The 16,094-nt window shown below is 54.9% G+C and overlaps 5 protein-coding genes across 5 annotated transcripts; 2 read left to right on the forward strand and 3 right to left on the reverse strand.

Moving 5' to 3' along the window:
• Positions 1 to 2,381: 2,381 nt before the first annotated feature.
• Positions 2,382 to 4,984, forward strand: PG986_014136 (uncharacterized protein; the record flags this gene model as incomplete). The annotated part of the gene is made up of 3 exons (XM_066850358.1): positions 2,382 to 2,652; positions 2,688 to 3,800; positions 3,852 to 4,984. The coding sequence occupies 3 exons, from the start codon at positions 2,382 to 2,384 to the stop codon at positions 4,982 to 4,984; spliced, it is 2,517 nt and encodes an 838-aa protein (XP_066692596.1).
• A 1,327-nt stretch (positions 4,985 to 6,311) lies between these two features.
• On the forward strand, positions 6,312 to 7,289 carry PG986_014137 (uncharacterized protein; the record flags this gene model as incomplete). The annotated part of the gene is made up of 1 exon (XM_066850359.1): positions 6,312 to 7,289. The coding sequence occupies one exon, from the start codon at positions 6,312 to 6,314 to the stop codon at positions 7,287 to 7,289; it is 978 nt and encodes a 325-aa protein (XP_066692597.1).
• A 1,759-nt stretch (positions 7,290 to 9,048) lies between these two features.
• On the reverse strand, positions 9,049 to 9,571 carry PG986_014138 (uncharacterized protein; the record flags this gene model as incomplete). Its single annotated transcript, XM_066850360.1, has 2 exons — positions 9,049 to 9,361; positions 9,384 to 9,571. The coding sequence occupies 2 exons, from the start codon at positions 9,569 to 9,571 to the stop codon at positions 9,049 to 9,051; spliced, it is 501 nt and encodes a 166-aa protein (XP_066692598.1).
• A 1,095-nt stretch (positions 9,572 to 10,666) lies between these two features.
• Positions 10,667 to 11,818, reverse strand: PG986_014139 (uncharacterized protein; the record flags this gene model as incomplete). The annotated part of the gene is made up of 2 exons (XM_066850361.1): positions 10,667 to 10,738; positions 10,955 to 11,818. 2 exons carry the CDS (start codon positions 11,816 to 11,818, stop codon positions 10,667 to 10,669), a joined length of 936 nt encoding a protein of 311 aa, XP_066692599.1.
• A 1,889-nt stretch (positions 11,819 to 13,707) lies between these two features.
• On the reverse strand, positions 13,708 to 14,782 carry PG986_014140 (RP/EB family microtubule-associated protein; the record flags this gene model as incomplete). Its single annotated transcript, XM_066850362.1, has 5 exons — positions 13,708 to 13,923; positions 13,977 to 14,245; positions 14,396 to 14,508; positions 14,607 to 14,678; positions 14,766 to 14,782. 5 exons carry the CDS (start codon positions 14,780 to 14,782, stop codon positions 13,708 to 13,710), a joined length of 687 nt encoding a protein of 228 aa, XP_066692600.1.
• Between the last annotated feature and the right edge of the window lie 1,312 nt (positions 14,783 to 16,094).

The following is a 16,094-nucleotide window of genomic DNA, read 5'->3' on the forward strand; positions in this document are numbered from 1 at the left end:
GGTGACACCAACGATCGTTTTATAGCCATGGCATAATCGACAAGGAGTATGATGTTGTCCATTTTGGCCGACTTGCCCTTGTTGGGTTGGCGAGTCTTCGTGTAACAAACCGCAGAGGAATCTGTTGTTGTTAAGTTGTGAGCCAATTTGTTGTTCAGGAATTGCTCGTAATCTCTTTGTTCTCGAGAACTTGGGATTCCTCGAAAGAAGCCCAACTGGCGATCAATTCGCCGAGGGAAGCCCGGAATATGTAGAGAACAAAGAAGTCAGCCTCCTGCGCCAACGCCGAGCATCCTATCCATCGTACGCCGGACAAAGCGAGCGGATACCCCCAAGCACGTCACACTCCCGTCATCTGACCCAGATCAGCATTATGTTGAGGGTGAGTCGCGCCCAACATGAGGCAGCGCGGACGCATCCATACGACCCTACACGATGTTTTTCTTTTCCACCTTGGTACACCAGGATCCAGCAAGCTTCTTAAATTTCTGGACGCGAACCACGCCCTGGTCCCAGGACCACTACGGAACCACCTGCCGAGAGAGCACCAAGAAACCTTATATCCCTTGTAAGCTTCGGGGGCGTCCACGATCTCCGTCAATGTCTGTCCCCTCACGTCCCGAGTTTGTACCAAGACGCCACCCGAGTCTGTCTTCCCACTCGGCTCACGTCATCTCTTACTACGTAGGGCAGGAGCTTTCTCTTCTAATTCGACTGTCATTGCTACATGATCTTACCTATACTGCCGAGAAACCATGCACCGAGAGCTCCTAGTCAGCTTATCGGGACACCGGTCGGGGCACCGGCGCAAGGCTGCCGGGGTTAAACAGCCGAGCTGCAACTGAGTGTGGTGGGATATTTAGTTGTGTTCCCGTCTGATTGGCGAGGTCAGTCCCGGACTCGCCTCCGTTCTGTACAACTTACCCGGAAGGCGGCAAAACTGCGCCCGGGTATTCCCATGGCGGTATAACGACGAAGTGATGATAAAAACTTGACAAGTGATCGGAGATAAGCCAATTGCCTACCCAACCTCTTCGGCGTAAGCCACACCGGTGTGTACTCTGGCCACAATCCCGCCCGGTGCCGGCTATCACATTCTGACAGCCACTCCTCCCGTCGCACCGGTACCCCGGACCTTGCTGATATGCATCATGCGTCCAGGTCAGCCACCTCACCGGTCTAAGCGGGAGCAGCAAGACACGTTGCCAGATTTGGCTTGTGTATCCACACTCGAATTTACATTGCATTATGTTTACATGACTACTTCGCTAGTGATTGGCGTGTAGGCATGCCACACAGCCACAACTTATGCAGGTTCGACGTCGTCTCAGGGCATGGCGGGGTGCCGTGACACATGGGGCGCAACCAAGCTAACTGTGACACCTACATTTGCATTTGCATGCAGGATGATGCAAGGCCACGATGCTGAGATAGGCAGTAAACAAACACTGACGCGAAGCGTACATACGAAGAAACTACTTGGGTCCGGACCGGCCCTGCATCAAGCCGTGAATAATTGAGCTCGAGGGGCAGTGATGCTGACGGACTCTCCATTTGGAGAAGAGATGCCACCTCGTGATGGCTATCGCCAGAGTGCCGTGCTCGAGTGCAGTGCCATGGTATCACACATGTCTCTGCCCCACGGCGTGTTGCATGCCCGTGTACTGATCGCAATCTACATCATCTTGCGGTGAAGTACTCTAGTCGGCTGTGAATACACCTGATGTATGAAAATGGTGGTGCCGGCCTTAGGATTCCACGGGGTTTGAAGAGTCCCAATACGGGAGTGCAACTCCCGATGTTTCGAGGGCCGAACACCCGGAAATCAAGGAATTATGGGGGCTCGAGATAAGGTAGTTGCCGAGTCCGAGCCTTCGTAGCTCGTGGCAGCCACGGACACCCACCGGGAGAGCCCCCGTGCGACTTACTGGAACGTGCCGGTCATCACACAAGATGCCGTGACCCGGCGTGACCCAGAATGACCGCCATTTCTACCACATACCAGCCTCCAGGTTGCATACTATCGCGGCCATCTTTCACTGCATGTCTGAGTCAAGGGCATACGATCAAGCAAACTCAATCGTTAGAATATACATGAAGTTTGACTACGATTAGCTGCCTTTAGTGTTGCCCAGGAAACATCGAAACCTATATCGGCAATTTGTTTTCTACCTGTACAACCGAATAATATGTCTTTTCCTTTACCGTTGATATTACATATCGACTGTCTTACTGGGGCAAATACCAAAACTCTTCAGCTCACCATCCTTGTGTCTATCGCTGCTTGGTATCATTCGCTGCAACATACAGGTTTTCACTCTCACTATTCGCCCTCTTTCTCAGGCCGTCTGGCCAATCCACCAGTATTCTGACAGATCAATATGCTGTCCTACCCCCTACTGTTACTGGCCTTTGCCACACAGTCTCTTACCCTCACTCCCGACGCCAACGGCAACTCCCTCCCAAGCTACTCCCCAGCACGCCCACCCGCGGTCCCTCTGGCCGTCAGGACTCCGTACCTCAGTGCCTGGTCCTCTACCTACAACCAAGGCACGCTGAACACCGTAAGCCCCATCTTCTGGACCGGTGACGCCCTCGGCTGGACAGGCATCGTCACAGTCGACGGCATCTCCTACAACTACCTCGGAAACGGCGTGGGAATTCTTCCAACACTGCCCAACTACCAGACCTCCTCCCCCTGACCGTCGCCTACGATGCCAGCTACTCCAACTTCACCTTCTTGGCCGGGCCCGTCAACATCACTGCGAGCTTCTTCAGTCCCGTGCTGCCCAAGGACCTGTGCCGGACGTCGATCCCGCTGAGCTACCTCAGCACCACGGTCCAGTCGACCGACGACAAGCCGCACGATGTTCAGTTTTACAGCGACATCAACTCCGCCTGGGTCGCCACCGGCGAGGATGGCGTCATGAACTGGGAGCTGTTCCGCAACGGCGCCTCCATCAACGGCACGGGCAACGTCACCGTCGCGCCCGACACCATGTACAGCTGGATCTACGAGCCCGGGTCCCCTTTGCCGTTCGGGGAGGCCGCCGATCGTCCACGCTGGGGCAACGTCGCTTACTCCACCCAGCCGATGGGCGCCCGGAACTTCTCGTTCCAGAGTGGCCCTGCTTTGAACATTCGCTACAGCTACGTCAATTCTCACAGCCTGGCTAACAATGTCAGTACTGCCTACAACGGCACTTGGTGGACCGAAGCCGTCTTTGCCTACGCGCACGACTTTGGTCCCGTGTCAAAAGCGGAAGTACGATACACCGTGGGCCTAATCCAAGAGCCGATCATCAGGTACTTGACCCAAGGAGGCGTCGCTCAACTGCAGCCGTGGTGGAAATCTTGCTACGGCGACAAGTTCCCCATGATCAAGATCCACTGGGACGACTTCAAGGTCGCGCAGCAGCTTGCCGGCCAAGCTGAACGCCAGCTCGCGTCAGACGTTAAAGAGTTCTACCACGTCTCATCACCTGAACCGGCGCCCGATACCCCTTCACCAGTCCAGTCTCCTAGTACCTGGCGCGCATCCGCCTTGCCAACGCAGACCATCTTGCCGTACATCGACGGTTCGAGCGACGCATATGGGTTCCTGGACCCCGACAACTTTACTGGCCTTGGCGTCCCTGACGCTTCTGAATCTGACTCATACTACGCCATCGTGGCCCTCAGTGCCCGCCAGGTCATGGGCTCCTTTGTCTATGCCATTCCGCCCACAGTATCTAGCTGCAACACATCATCTCCAGGCAGTGGAGAACCACTGGTGTTTCTGAAAGAGATCTCAAGTGACGGTAAGCCTAATGAAACACCTACTGTTGTTGACTACTGACACGACTATACAGGCAATGTTGGTACTCTCGACGTCTTATTCCCAACCGCCCCATTCTTCCTGTACGCAAACCCGGAGATCCTCAAATACTCCCTGGAGCCCATCTTCCAGCTGCAAGAAGGGGGCTTCTACCCCAACCCCTTCGCCATGCACGACATCGGCGGCTCCTTCCCCAACGCCACCGGGCACATCTCGGGGGACGACGAGGCCATGCCCGTGGAGGAGAGCGGCAACCTCATCCTCATGAGCTACGCGTACTACAAGTTCAGCGGCCACTCCGACTGGCTGCAACGGCACTACCCGACCCTGACCCGATCCGCCAGCTACCTGCTCGCGTTCTCCAAGGTCCCGGCCGCCCAGCTGAGCACCGACGACTTCGCGGGCCGGATGATCAACCAGACCAACCTGGGCATCAAGGGCATCATCGCGCTCAAGACCATGTCCCTCATGTCGCGCATGTACCCCGCCACCTCCACCACCACCAACGCCGACGCCGACGCCATGGGGGGCGTGACCGACGCCGTCGTGAAGGCCTACTACGCGGACTGGGAGCGGTACGGCATCGCGCCCTCGCGCGACCACACGCTGCTCGCGTACCAGTGGCGCTCGAGCTGGGGCCTGCTGTACAACATCTACCTCGACAAACTCCTTAACCTGGGCGTCGTCGACAAGGCCGTCTACGCGATGCAGTCGCGCTGGTACGCGCGCGTGTCGCAGCTCTACGGCGTCCCGCTCGACAGCCGGCACCACTACACCAAGTCGGACTGGGGGATCTGGGCCGCGGCGACCTGTTCCGCAAGCACGCGCAAGATGTTCGTCACGTCCATCGCCTATTGGTTGAATAACACGGCGACCCGGTTCCCGTTCACGGACCTGTACGAGACGATTGGGGACGGGGGGTATCCAAGGGTGCCGGACGAGGTCACGTTCAAGGCGCGGCCGGTGGTTGGCGGACACTTTGCGTTGTTGGCGCTGCTGCGGACGGGCCAGACTGCTAGGTCCGAGGCTGGGGACACGACTGGGTCGCTCTTTGTTGTGAACGGGACCAATGCGCTCAACAGCACAGAGCAGGAAGGGTACGTGTCATTTGATGTCGAGTCGACCTTGATGAATGGTTTCGGTGAGCCACGTGGTGAAACGGCTTGAAGGATGGCCCCTGGGTATAATGAGCTGGTAGTTTTCTGACCGTCACTGGATACTCGTGTAACCTGGACATGCAGCTCTATCCCACCGGCCCAGGCTCCGAACTTGGCATATAATGGAGAGAAAGAGCTCGGTATTAATCAGCTGCCATTTGTAATCTGATTTGTTGAAAAACGAACTTTGTCGGCTGAGGCTGAGGCTGTCGGCTATGGCCTTCACCGCTCAGCCGGGCGTCTGTCACCACCGAACCGAGGCATGTGACCCGAAGCTCCTTCGACCACATGAGATGTTGTTTCGTCCACGAGGCACTGGAATGCGCAGCTACATCGTAACATATCGTTGCATATGTCGTCAACATGGACGGATATCGTAAGACCCAGCCTGTCTTGTCCCACGTGACTGCGCCATATCGCCACGTTCCTGTGATGATCCGAGGGGATCCGGACCACTCCGATGGGGGACGTGGCCCACTGCCATTGCCATCTCACCGGGTACCCGACTCAAAGCTTGAGCCGAGGATGCCGATAGGACCATGCTGCCGGCGAATTGACTTCTTACATAGGTACTCACATATGCAGGCCCTTGCCAGCTCAGCCCTGTAGGGCTGAGGCGAAACCAGGGTGGGAAGCCGATGACTTTGGAGTCGGGACGCAGTCTTGGGGAGAGACAGATCGTGGCAAGATTCTGATTGGACAATCTGGTTGGTGACATGCATGGTAGATCGATCTTGGCGTTGACGCTGATTAGCTGCATTTTACGACTTACGATAGCTGCAACTGCCAGCAACAGTCCTCGATCTGATTGGTTGGGGAAGCCAACTCAATTGGCTAATGAGAACGGCGGATATGGATGTTAGGTGCTGTCTGGGAGCGACCCGATGATCTTGGGAAACCATTGTTTCCAAGTTTCGTTTCTCTCTTTCATCTATCTCTCTGCCTAATTGTCAAGCTTACCATATGTCGATGCGGATAAGGCTGGATTACAGCTGAATACTTCCCGCCCGTGTATTCCTTCGCTTGTCTTGCCCCCTCTCACCCCCGAATACTCAACTCGGTGCCTAACACGATTATACGATCCTGTGGGGTCGAAGCGGGCCCTGACTGGCGGCTCTACACGAGGCTCTCTCTTTGCATCATAGCAGCAGCATCAGCTCCGTTACCCTTTATCTCGTCTGCGTTTCTGACATACCCGATTGGATTACTTCATTTTCTCGACATTTTATTTGATTGCCTGGTTTTCGGTCGTTGATCCCATCAGAAGTCGAGAAAAATAACCGCATTCAGTCCAAAACCCCTCGTCCATCGTGGCTGAGGGCCGTTATCACTTCAAGATGAGTCTCATCAAGTCCGAACATAAAGATGGCGATCGCCAGCCCGTGGTTGTTGTCAAGAGAGAAGAACAAGAAAAAGAAGAAGCATATACACACCGACACTCCATCGAAGACATACCACCGTGCATCAAACCAAAAGAAGAAGAAGGAGAAGAAGACACCAAAGAGACCATCCTGTCAACCCAGCCGCTACCAAGAAATCGCAACTGCCCCAAGAACCACTTCAAGATGAGCAATGCCCAGACCCTCTGCACCTTCGGCGACATCGCCGTCACCTACCGCGTCTTCATCCTAGACGACCTCCTCGCCGAGCCCCAAGAGGTCTGCCACGACTGGGGCCGGAACCTGCTCTACGTATCGCAGCGGTACCGGCAGGGAAACGCGTACGCGCCCATTGAGGCCTCGCATGAGATCTCCGTGGTGGACCTCGCGACGGCCGAGGTCTGCGGAATCATCGACCTGGGCCCCAGCTACTCGGCCCCCCACGGCCTGGAGCTCGACCACGACGCCGTCTACCTGTCGGCCCGAGTGGCTGAGGGCATGGTCTGGATCGACGCCGAGTCCCGCTGCGTGACCAACTTCGCGGACAAGTCGCAGATCGCCGCGACCACGGGGTCCAGCTCCTCCACCGGCTCCGGCTCTTCCAGCTCCAGCTCGCGCCGCAGCCGCCACGGCCCCAGCAGCAGCAGTCGACACGGCAGCAGCAGCTCCTCCAGCAGCAACAACAAATTCATCGCCGAAGTCGACCTGCGCTCCGGCAAGATCCGCCAGCGCGTCATGGTCCCCGACAGCGAGCAGCAGGACCCCGACTCCGGGTTCGTCACCTTCTCGAGCCCCGCCATCCGCTTCGCGGCGCGCCAGTCGAGCGACGGCATGCCCGTCGTCGCGACCGACAGCGATCCCGTCATCGCGGCCATCCGGCACAAGTTCGGCGTCAAGACTATTTATATCACGTCGCGGAACGTCATGCTCATTTAGGGCTAGTACTGACGAGGCAAGGGGCTCTGCATCTACTATTGAGAAAATATAGAAATAGAGTGGGTTTAGGCGTCACAATTACTAGAATGGATCAACAGCAATGGACTACATGCATTTTTAGGCTCGGACGGGTTTCATGTTTACTAGACGCGGGCTTACTCTGGCACGGATTGGTGGCACATTTTGCCTTCCTTTGGTCCACTCGTACAAACATGTAGATACTTGGTCTCCACTAATTCGAATCGTTATTGACAGGTAACTCAAAGAGCTTACTTCTGGGATGCAATGTTATTATTGAATCCATGATAGTATCCATGCAATTTCAATAACCCGTGGTACACCTGGACAGGGATTAGACGGGTAATTAAGCCTCATAACTTCACCCTTGCACCTGCTGAGAAGCACGTCGCAACTAACGACCGCTCTGCAACGGGACCTATCCGTTTGTAAATTACCAAGTCGTATTCACTCGGGTCTAGCTTTGCCTTGTATTTTCTGAGTTGTCTTGGAGTTTCAAATAAGACCCCCGCGGGATGGACACAACTTCATGCAGGAGTGACGTCTGATCGAACCTGAGTACCTGTTGCACACAGTAGGCTATGATATGTACCGTATTTTCGAAGCCGGTAATTTGAAACCGAGGTCCCAGCTTATTCCCGAGAATCGCATCTTTGGTCCGACTGGAATCTCTCTTCGATCTGACACGGATCTACCTGCTGTTTCTAGGCGAAATGAGATGACATGGTCATCTGGCCCCCAGGAAGGCTACGTACGCTATAGGCGCTGCGTATGAGTAAGCAAGATGCCAACTGACAAGGATGACAGGGATCTAAGGTCCACCGCCAAGCTCGCACATACCCGGGGTCGCACATGGGTCGTGGTCGAGACCAGGGTCAGGGGCCCTTGCTACTTCTCTTGGCAACTAATACTATGGTCTCTCCCCCATATGATTCCTGTCATCAGCCGCAGCCGCAATGCTGCTGACAAGACACTTGAGAGGCTCCCACGTGCCCGCGCTTCCGACGGTGTGAGACTGCCAAGAACTACACAACGGCAGTGCCGTACGGACATGCGGCGCTGTCCGATTCGTAAACTCCATTACACCGAGCCCTGCCACAGCCAAGCAGCCAATCAGGACTGACAATTGGCCATTCTTGGCCATCTGGACAAACTATGTCACGAGCACTAGAGTCTGAAGAATTCTGCTGCCTGACTATAATAAGATCTCTAATTCCCGCGTCGGGGTCCCAATCTTATTCATCCCATTCTTTTATCTGTCTATCTGCTTACTTGGCTCATCGCCCACCCGGGCGCTGCACCCCTGCATCACTCTAGACCCTGCCCGAAGAAACCGCTATCTATCTGTTCCCTGCCCGGTCCCATGGGCTTATTGTTGGTCTCGGCGGTGGCTCATGATAACGAGTCGGATACCATATTGCATATACGTTAACTCGCTGCCTGAATTCATCCCTTCTTGGCACATGACATAGCCCGTGGATCTCACACGGCTGGAAAGCTCGAAGAATGTATTCCGATATATCATGGATTATTTACTGACTTACCTAACATGTCCTAGGAGGTAATGGCGTCGAGACGCAAAAAGTCAAGAACAAACAAATAAACAAAACTAACATGACTTACCTAGCCTATCAGCGACGAGGAAGTGTCCTTATCCCCGGAGGAATTCCCACAAGCGGTTGGTAGCTATCAGGCGTCTTCAGTGACCTTTGTGACTTCTGAGGCTACCGGGGCCACTGCCTCAAGGTGCCACAAGACAAACCCACCCCATGATGACTAGATCCCATGCCAAAGCCACCACAATGACGGCGGCCGTGACCGACTCCAGCAGCGCGAGGCTCAGATGCCCGATTCGAGCGACGCTCGCGCTGCTGCTCCTCGTCCCATTCTTGCAACCCATCACCGGGGTTTCTGCGTTATTGTAGTGAGGGTGGTGTTTATACGGATCCTCGTCGACATTGTAACCACAATGATTAGCAGACTCGTCATCGTCGTTCATGATGGTTTTGCGGGACGCCACGATCGTCGCAGGCGCGTGGACAACGTTCGTCGCCCTGGGGGGTGATTGGGGAGCACTTGGCAGCAGCTGCGGCAGCAGCGGCTACCTCTTGGCTGTGGTGCTTGGCGCTGGTGACGGGGATGGTGATGAGGGCGCCCAGGACGACGCCGAGGGCGAAGACGAGGAGGAGGGAGAATGTAAGGGGGGCTATCATTTCGGGGAACTTTATGTTGCGGCAAGGGGTAAGGATACTTGAGAACCACATCTTGATTGTGTTTTTTCGTTCGCGAGGAATGTATCAGATGGGATCGGTTCGGTTCTGCCGGGATAAGTATTTAATGAGCAACAGCTGGCGAGATAGGAGAGTCCTGTAGTTGTGCAAGCGTGGTCAGCAAATACCTTCTAGGGGAGAACACGACCTGAAATACTTAAATGCCAGCGGGGATGAGGAGAAAGCGATCGTAACATTTTCCATTGATCTGTTCATGTGATCAGCACCAATACGTTGTCTTCCAATGAACTGCAACCCTTTGAAAGCGACAATATGCTTTGTTGCTCAAAGCCATTGTGTTGCAAGATGGCGCACCTGCCAACAAAAGCTCACCAAGCATAGAGGGTGGTGCAAACTGTGGCTTGCTTCCTGCATGGCGTGTATTCAACTTGAAAAAAAAGCATCCCTCCAGATCTGGCACCTCGCCGCCGACCAACCAGGCAGCACCGGCCCGGAAGCCCTGCCCCTGATGCTCGTGCACGAACCGTACTGGGAGACCCCGAGATACTGCATCCACACCCCCCGACGCTGGCAGGCGTTGTACCTGCAGCCCCGACTGCGCGTCCGCCTGGCGCCGCTGCACAAATATTCACAACCGATTGTTGCGATACAGAGTTCACAGAGAAGGAAACACAAAGTGATGGAGGCGCCCTAAGATGATGACGGTATTTGTGTGTTTGGGGCAAAGGAAACAAATAAGTTGAACAGTGAATTGTCCGCAGAGGAGGCAGTCCAGGTTGATGGGACCTTTGTAGAGGGGAGAATAAAAGGCGTGCGGTTTGGACGGTGGCAGAAGCACAACTTGATGTTGATGTGTGTGTGTGTGTGTGTGTGAATTCTCCATTGCTCTGTCTTGATTTCATCTTTTCAAAATCAGAAAGGCTATCTAGAATTTGGAACCAAGTGGTCCTGAGCAGCCGAGGCACGTCAAAAACATGACTGCTACGGCGCCGGGTTCCAAGGCTCCCAAGTGAGGCCCCCAAGTGAGCCCTCTTCCTCTCTAGAGACCTTGTCGCCTAGCGTCCGTGCGTAGTACCCGGGAACCCAGATCTCCAAACATTGCTCCAATTACTTCAGTTCCTGGCAGAATCAATCCATTCCCTCATCTTTCTCCTCCTCCCACGCGTCAAGGGCGGCCTTGCTGAGATCAGACTTGTTGACCTGTGAGAACCAATTAGCATTCGGTCGCAAACAATATGAGCGTGCAGTATTGAATACACAACACGCAAAAAAAGGCACGTATGTCATTTTCCCCATCATCAAACCGGTTTGCGCTGTGCGATTTTGTCTAACAGGCCAAACAAAGCAGCAAACCAGTCCACCAAATCACGAATGATGACGACGAAATAAAAAAGCACATAAGGTAGTGGGCCTTACCCATTCGTATGGCCATGCCATTCCGGTACTCGGGTCAACCCCCTCCCATTCTACAAGGTACTGGTTGACTCCAAGGCGGGCCACCTCGGTGACGATCTTCTTGATCCGATAATAGCCCTCTTTCTCGGCAGGGATGCCACGAGAGAAGTCGAGTTCCGTCTGGACCATGTTCTTCGCAGCAGTGGCTTGACCAGGCTTCTTCTTGTTGCCGCGGCGACCAGTCTCGACGGCAGCAGTGATGCGTCTATAGTAGGGATTGGCGGTCGTGCTGCTTCCGTGTCTCGGGCGGATCGTGGAGGAAGCAGGCTGGGCGGACGAGCTCATGAGACGGCGAGAGACAGACGGGGCCGGAGCTCTGGCGGCGCTGCGAGCGCTGCGGCGCAAGTTGGTTGCAGCCGCATTGTTGCGGGCAGCGGCAGTGGGATGGGCTAGCTGGTGCTGTCTGCCGGTCTGGATGCTGTTTGCAATGGCAATCCGCATTGATTGTCTGGACGCAACCGGCAGGACGGGGTTCTTGCTGGCTTGGGGGACAGAGGCATTCTTGCGGACTTGGAAGCCGTAAGTCTTGATTGACGAGGTAGCGGCAGCGGCGGGGGAAGCAGCCTTCATGCTTCGGGTCAAGGGAGCCTTGTACTCTTTGCCACTCTCGGGATCGGTCGTGGCAGACGGGTTGCCGGAGGAAGCGGCCGTCTTGCTTCGGGTCATGCAGGTGGTGTACATCATGCTGCCGGTGGACTCGGATTCGGCCGTGCCAGGCTCGTTGCCGGAGGAGATGCTGCCGGAGATGTTGCCGAAAGTGGGGACATTGCCGGAGAAGAAGCCGTTGCCGGAGGAGGAGCCGTTGCCAGCGTTGAAGTCAGCCATTCTGGGCGGGCGTGCGGGAGAAACAACGTGAACTGCAACGATTTGCGAAAGCACGGAGTTTGTGCGTGCGTGTGTTTGGGAGCGCGGAAGGGATGCGTGACCAAGCACAGATGGGAAGCTGCCAAAAGGCCCGGCGTGTTTTGGTTTGGGAAAGCCCAGTGAAGGAGCAGTGCGGTCGTTGTCCTGTTGAGGAAGTTCGCAAGCAGCGTTTTGCGGGCGGGGCCAGTCGCTGTCGACCCGACGATAATCAAAACTCATTGACGGGGAGGGAAGGAACAAACCTGAATTCGGGCCAGGCAGTTACAATTGAATACAGCAGCCACGCCCCCAGCAAAGACCCGCTCTGGCCTCGTCCCAAATCGGGCGCCTGCCGTCTTTGAAGCAATCGTGAATTCGGCTTTTTGTTTACTTTGGCTCCACCCAGCTCTCACGACACGAGACGACATGCTACCAGGCTGCATCAGATACATGCAAGCAGATTCGACAGCTATCTCATTTCTCATTGAACATGAACATGGGATCACCTTCATGTGGCAACGGTGCCTTCTGCTTGAGCTCCATCTAAGGCTTGTTTGGGGAGAATAAAAGGGGTCGGCGATGACCTCGCAGAATCAAATGACAGTGCATTCCACTCCATTCTAATATGAGGCTTGTCTGGGCGGCAGAAAAAGTAACAGGCCTGTTAATGACTCTACATGGCGCATAGAAAAGAATCATATTACTAAAGTCTTCACACTCGCTCGCAACATCTGGACTGTAATATGTATGACCGAGTTTGTTTCGTACTTCTTGTGTGGGATAATAGCAAGTCAAGGCCAGCAAGAACTTGTCTTCAGCTAATCGTCAGTTTGACCAGGACCATGCTCATCCATCACAACGCCTAGTCAGGCATGTGGCCGAGAACAAGCTGTGCCTCACATCAGAGATACATGCCTCGGCCGAAGGTTAGGGGAACAATGGCAGGATTGGAGACGACAAGTCCAACAAGTACAAGCTCCCGTGGAAGCACATAGGGATCGGCCAGAAGAGGAACGAAAACCCCGTTGACAGTGCCCAGAAGTTGCACGGCATGAGACATCCAAGATGCTGTCTGACAGCATGTGTAGACACAATCAAATTCGTCATGTCCTTCGTCCAGTGTCGTCCAACACAGGGCCAACACAGGTTTCAAGACATTAGTCACCAGCCGACGTGTATTTCCCGACACCACTTGATCCATCTTGTCCATATTTCAGGGAGGCATGGTAAGCAACAGACAACTTGTAGCTCAGGGGTAGATGGCACGTGCGCCCAAGGATACTCTAGGTCAAATCTAACCCGATGCGAATCGGAATCAAATTGATCAACAACTCACCCCATTCCATCACGCTACGCTGTCAGACTAGAGGACCGCTATCCTGACAGGAAAGAAGATTGTGACCAGCGAAAGCGATGACCGCAATGCCAGTCAAGTTGTCTATTTTCACCAAGTATGCAAACGGTCTCGGAAACAGAGTAGGGTGTAGTGTAGAACGTTATTAGCAGAAGGAAGTTTCTTTCTCTATCATGAAGGCTACAACTCAAAAGGCCTTCTCGTCTGTAGGAGAAGACCCCAAGACCATAGCAGGTATCAATATGCCCCAGCACGTCTGACCGCCATGCCAAAGCCCCCTTCGTGGGGGTGCAGGCCATACGCCCAACGGTTTGTTGTAGACCAAATCGCATGCCACTCGCCGCTCGACTCCACACCAGTCCACGCCTTATGCCCTTTTTGTATTGCATTCGTACAGCGTCTCTCTGCATTATGCCATATTGGCAGCGACTCGCCAGGCCCGGTTGCCCCCAGCCGCCCCAGTACTATTACCACTTCAGTATCTTCCTTGGCCCGGCTCCCATTTCTGCAAAGCCGCCTAGAACGTCTCCTGGTCGTCCAGGGCTTCTCCTTCGGCGGGAATCTCGAAGCCCTCCTCGGTAGAGTAAAGTATCGCCTGGATCTGCTTGACGAGACCGTCTTCTTGCTTCTCGATCTCGGGGTCTTCCTCCACGGCCTGCTGCACCAGCAGCTCAATGTCACGGAGCTTGCTGAAGTAGAAGTCGCGCTCGCGCTCGAGACCGACGACCGTCTCCTTCAGTGTGGTGTTCTCAGCCTGCAGAGCGGCAGACGCAGCACCGCCGCCACCAGCCGATCGGGCACCGAGGCGGGGTCCACCTGAGGGCGTCGTGCCCCCCCTTCGTGCAGCAGTGTTGGGCGCAGCCTTCGGGCCGGGACCGGAAGAGGGGGAGCGCCACTGCCCTTTCGTCGCGCCACGGCATCGTAGTCACCGCCGGGGTAGTACTGGTCCCAGAACCGCTTGGACCACTGCAGGAACTCGAGGTTGTCCTGCATCTTGCACTTCACGAGCTGTTGGACGGGGATGATCTTGTCGACCTGGTGCTTGGCGAAGCAGTCTGTGGCAAGAGCATCGTGTCAGCGAATGTACTGGACGACAACTGTTCTCATTCCATAGATGGGCAACTTGTGTTTTGGTGGGAGATACGAAGGGCAACGGCAAGCGTCGGGAGAGTCGGGCAAAGGGGTGGCGGCAAGTGGGGACTTACTCTGCAGCACCTTGAAGTTCTGGAGGTAGGCATATTCGGCGTTGACGTTGAACTTGACGCGCGACATGGGAATGTCCAGGAAGATGCTGTCAAAGACCTGGCACAGGGCAGCGCTAGACGACGAGGATCGACGGTTAGCCTGGGAGTGGAAGCGGTGCTGCGGGGGAGGGGCAGCAAAGAGGGAGGAAATGAAAGGAGTCGTTGGACTTACCCGGTACCGCACTGCTCGACCTTGGTCATGTTCAGCTGGAGCAGGCTGTTGAGCCATGCCAGCAGCTCTTGCCTGGTGGTTGCGTCGTCTTGTCAGCGTTGTGGTCCATGACCGCGGGGGTGGAGGTGGCGTGTTGTGGTGTCAACAGCCCAAACTCACCGAGATTCGTTGGCCATGTTTGTTTACTGTAAATCGGACGAACGTAAAATGGGATGCGGGCGTTTCGGAAGACGCTGATCGACGCGGGAGCGAGAGCGACGAAGGACGGGGGATGCGCACGTGGTGATGGTTGCAGCCGTAGAAGGAGAGAAGTCAACAAAGTTGGGTTGCAGCGTGGTCGGGTGGTGGCTAGAAAAAAGTGGTGTTGCAACAACTTCCCTTTAGGCTTCTGCAAATCGCAGTGGACGGCAGGATTAAAATCGACACTGGCGTCACCCAATCAACCTGCCAATGTCTGGGTAGCGGCGGGGTGCAAGGCAAGGCAAATGGCCAAAAACGCTGCTTGCGGCCTGGCTAGACTAGCCGGGCAGCCACGAGGCACAGGGTAGGTCTCGGCTGCACGTGCACGGCCACTCGAGCTTCTGTCTATTTTCAAGCCACACGACAGGTGGGGGGTGGCGGGGTCGACCAAAAATTAGGCGCAGTCACTCCTTTCTCTCAGGTTCAATGAAAGCCACGGGATTTCATCGCGACAGGCGAAAAATGTAATACAGGACACTCGATTGGTGGGTAACTTGACTATTGAACTCGATTTATGGCGTATTTATAGTACCGGTTATTACCTGTTCAACCTGAAGCTTGCAATATGAATCGGCAGCTGGCGGACGCAGTGGTCTCATGGGAACCATGCAGATTTAGGCCGACGTCAGACAGGCCAATTGTCTCTTGAACCACCACCCACCATCTCCCACGTATGCAACAGTGATCCCGTGCCAAACTGGACGCGTATTCTCAATTTAAGCAACGTGGATCAAACGTAGAGCAAGAGAAGCAAGTAATATCATGTGGTCGAACTTCGATTATTCATTCCTTTTTTGTTCTTTTGCTTTTCGACTCATACCGGCGCAGGCCAGCAGAAGCAGGTGACACAGGACCGGGCAAACTCAACACGCACGGGGGCTCAATTAAAAGGTACTTTGTAAAACAGCATTCATCCTCCTTAGTATCACTACGGCTCAATCCGCTCCAGAACACAGAGCCTAGAGGCTTCATTCCATTGCGGGGCATCATCTATATGTACAGAGATCCTCCCTGCTCCTTGTCGGCATCCAGGTCATCGCATCTGGTATCTGCCATAGCTAGAACTGGGTGGAACGAGGACCCGAAAGATGAGAATTCTGCGTTCGTGATGCAGTGGATAAGAATAGTGCGATAGATGGTGGGAGTGTGGTAGAGGTCTGCTTGCAGGCGGTCCAGGTAGCAGCAGGCAGGCGCCCGGTCGCTGGTAGCACTCAGTGAACGGCGATTTACCACAGGGGAGGTTAGTCT

Source organism: Apiospora aurea (genome assembly GCF_038362705.1).
Source record: "Apiospora aurea strain CBS 24483 chromosome Unknown utg000010l_segment0_segment0, whole genome shotgun sequence".
In the NCBI taxonomy this organism is placed as follows: domain Eukaryota; kingdom Fungi; phylum Ascomycota; class Sordariomycetes; order Amphisphaeriales; family Apiosporaceae; genus Apiospora; species Apiospora aurea.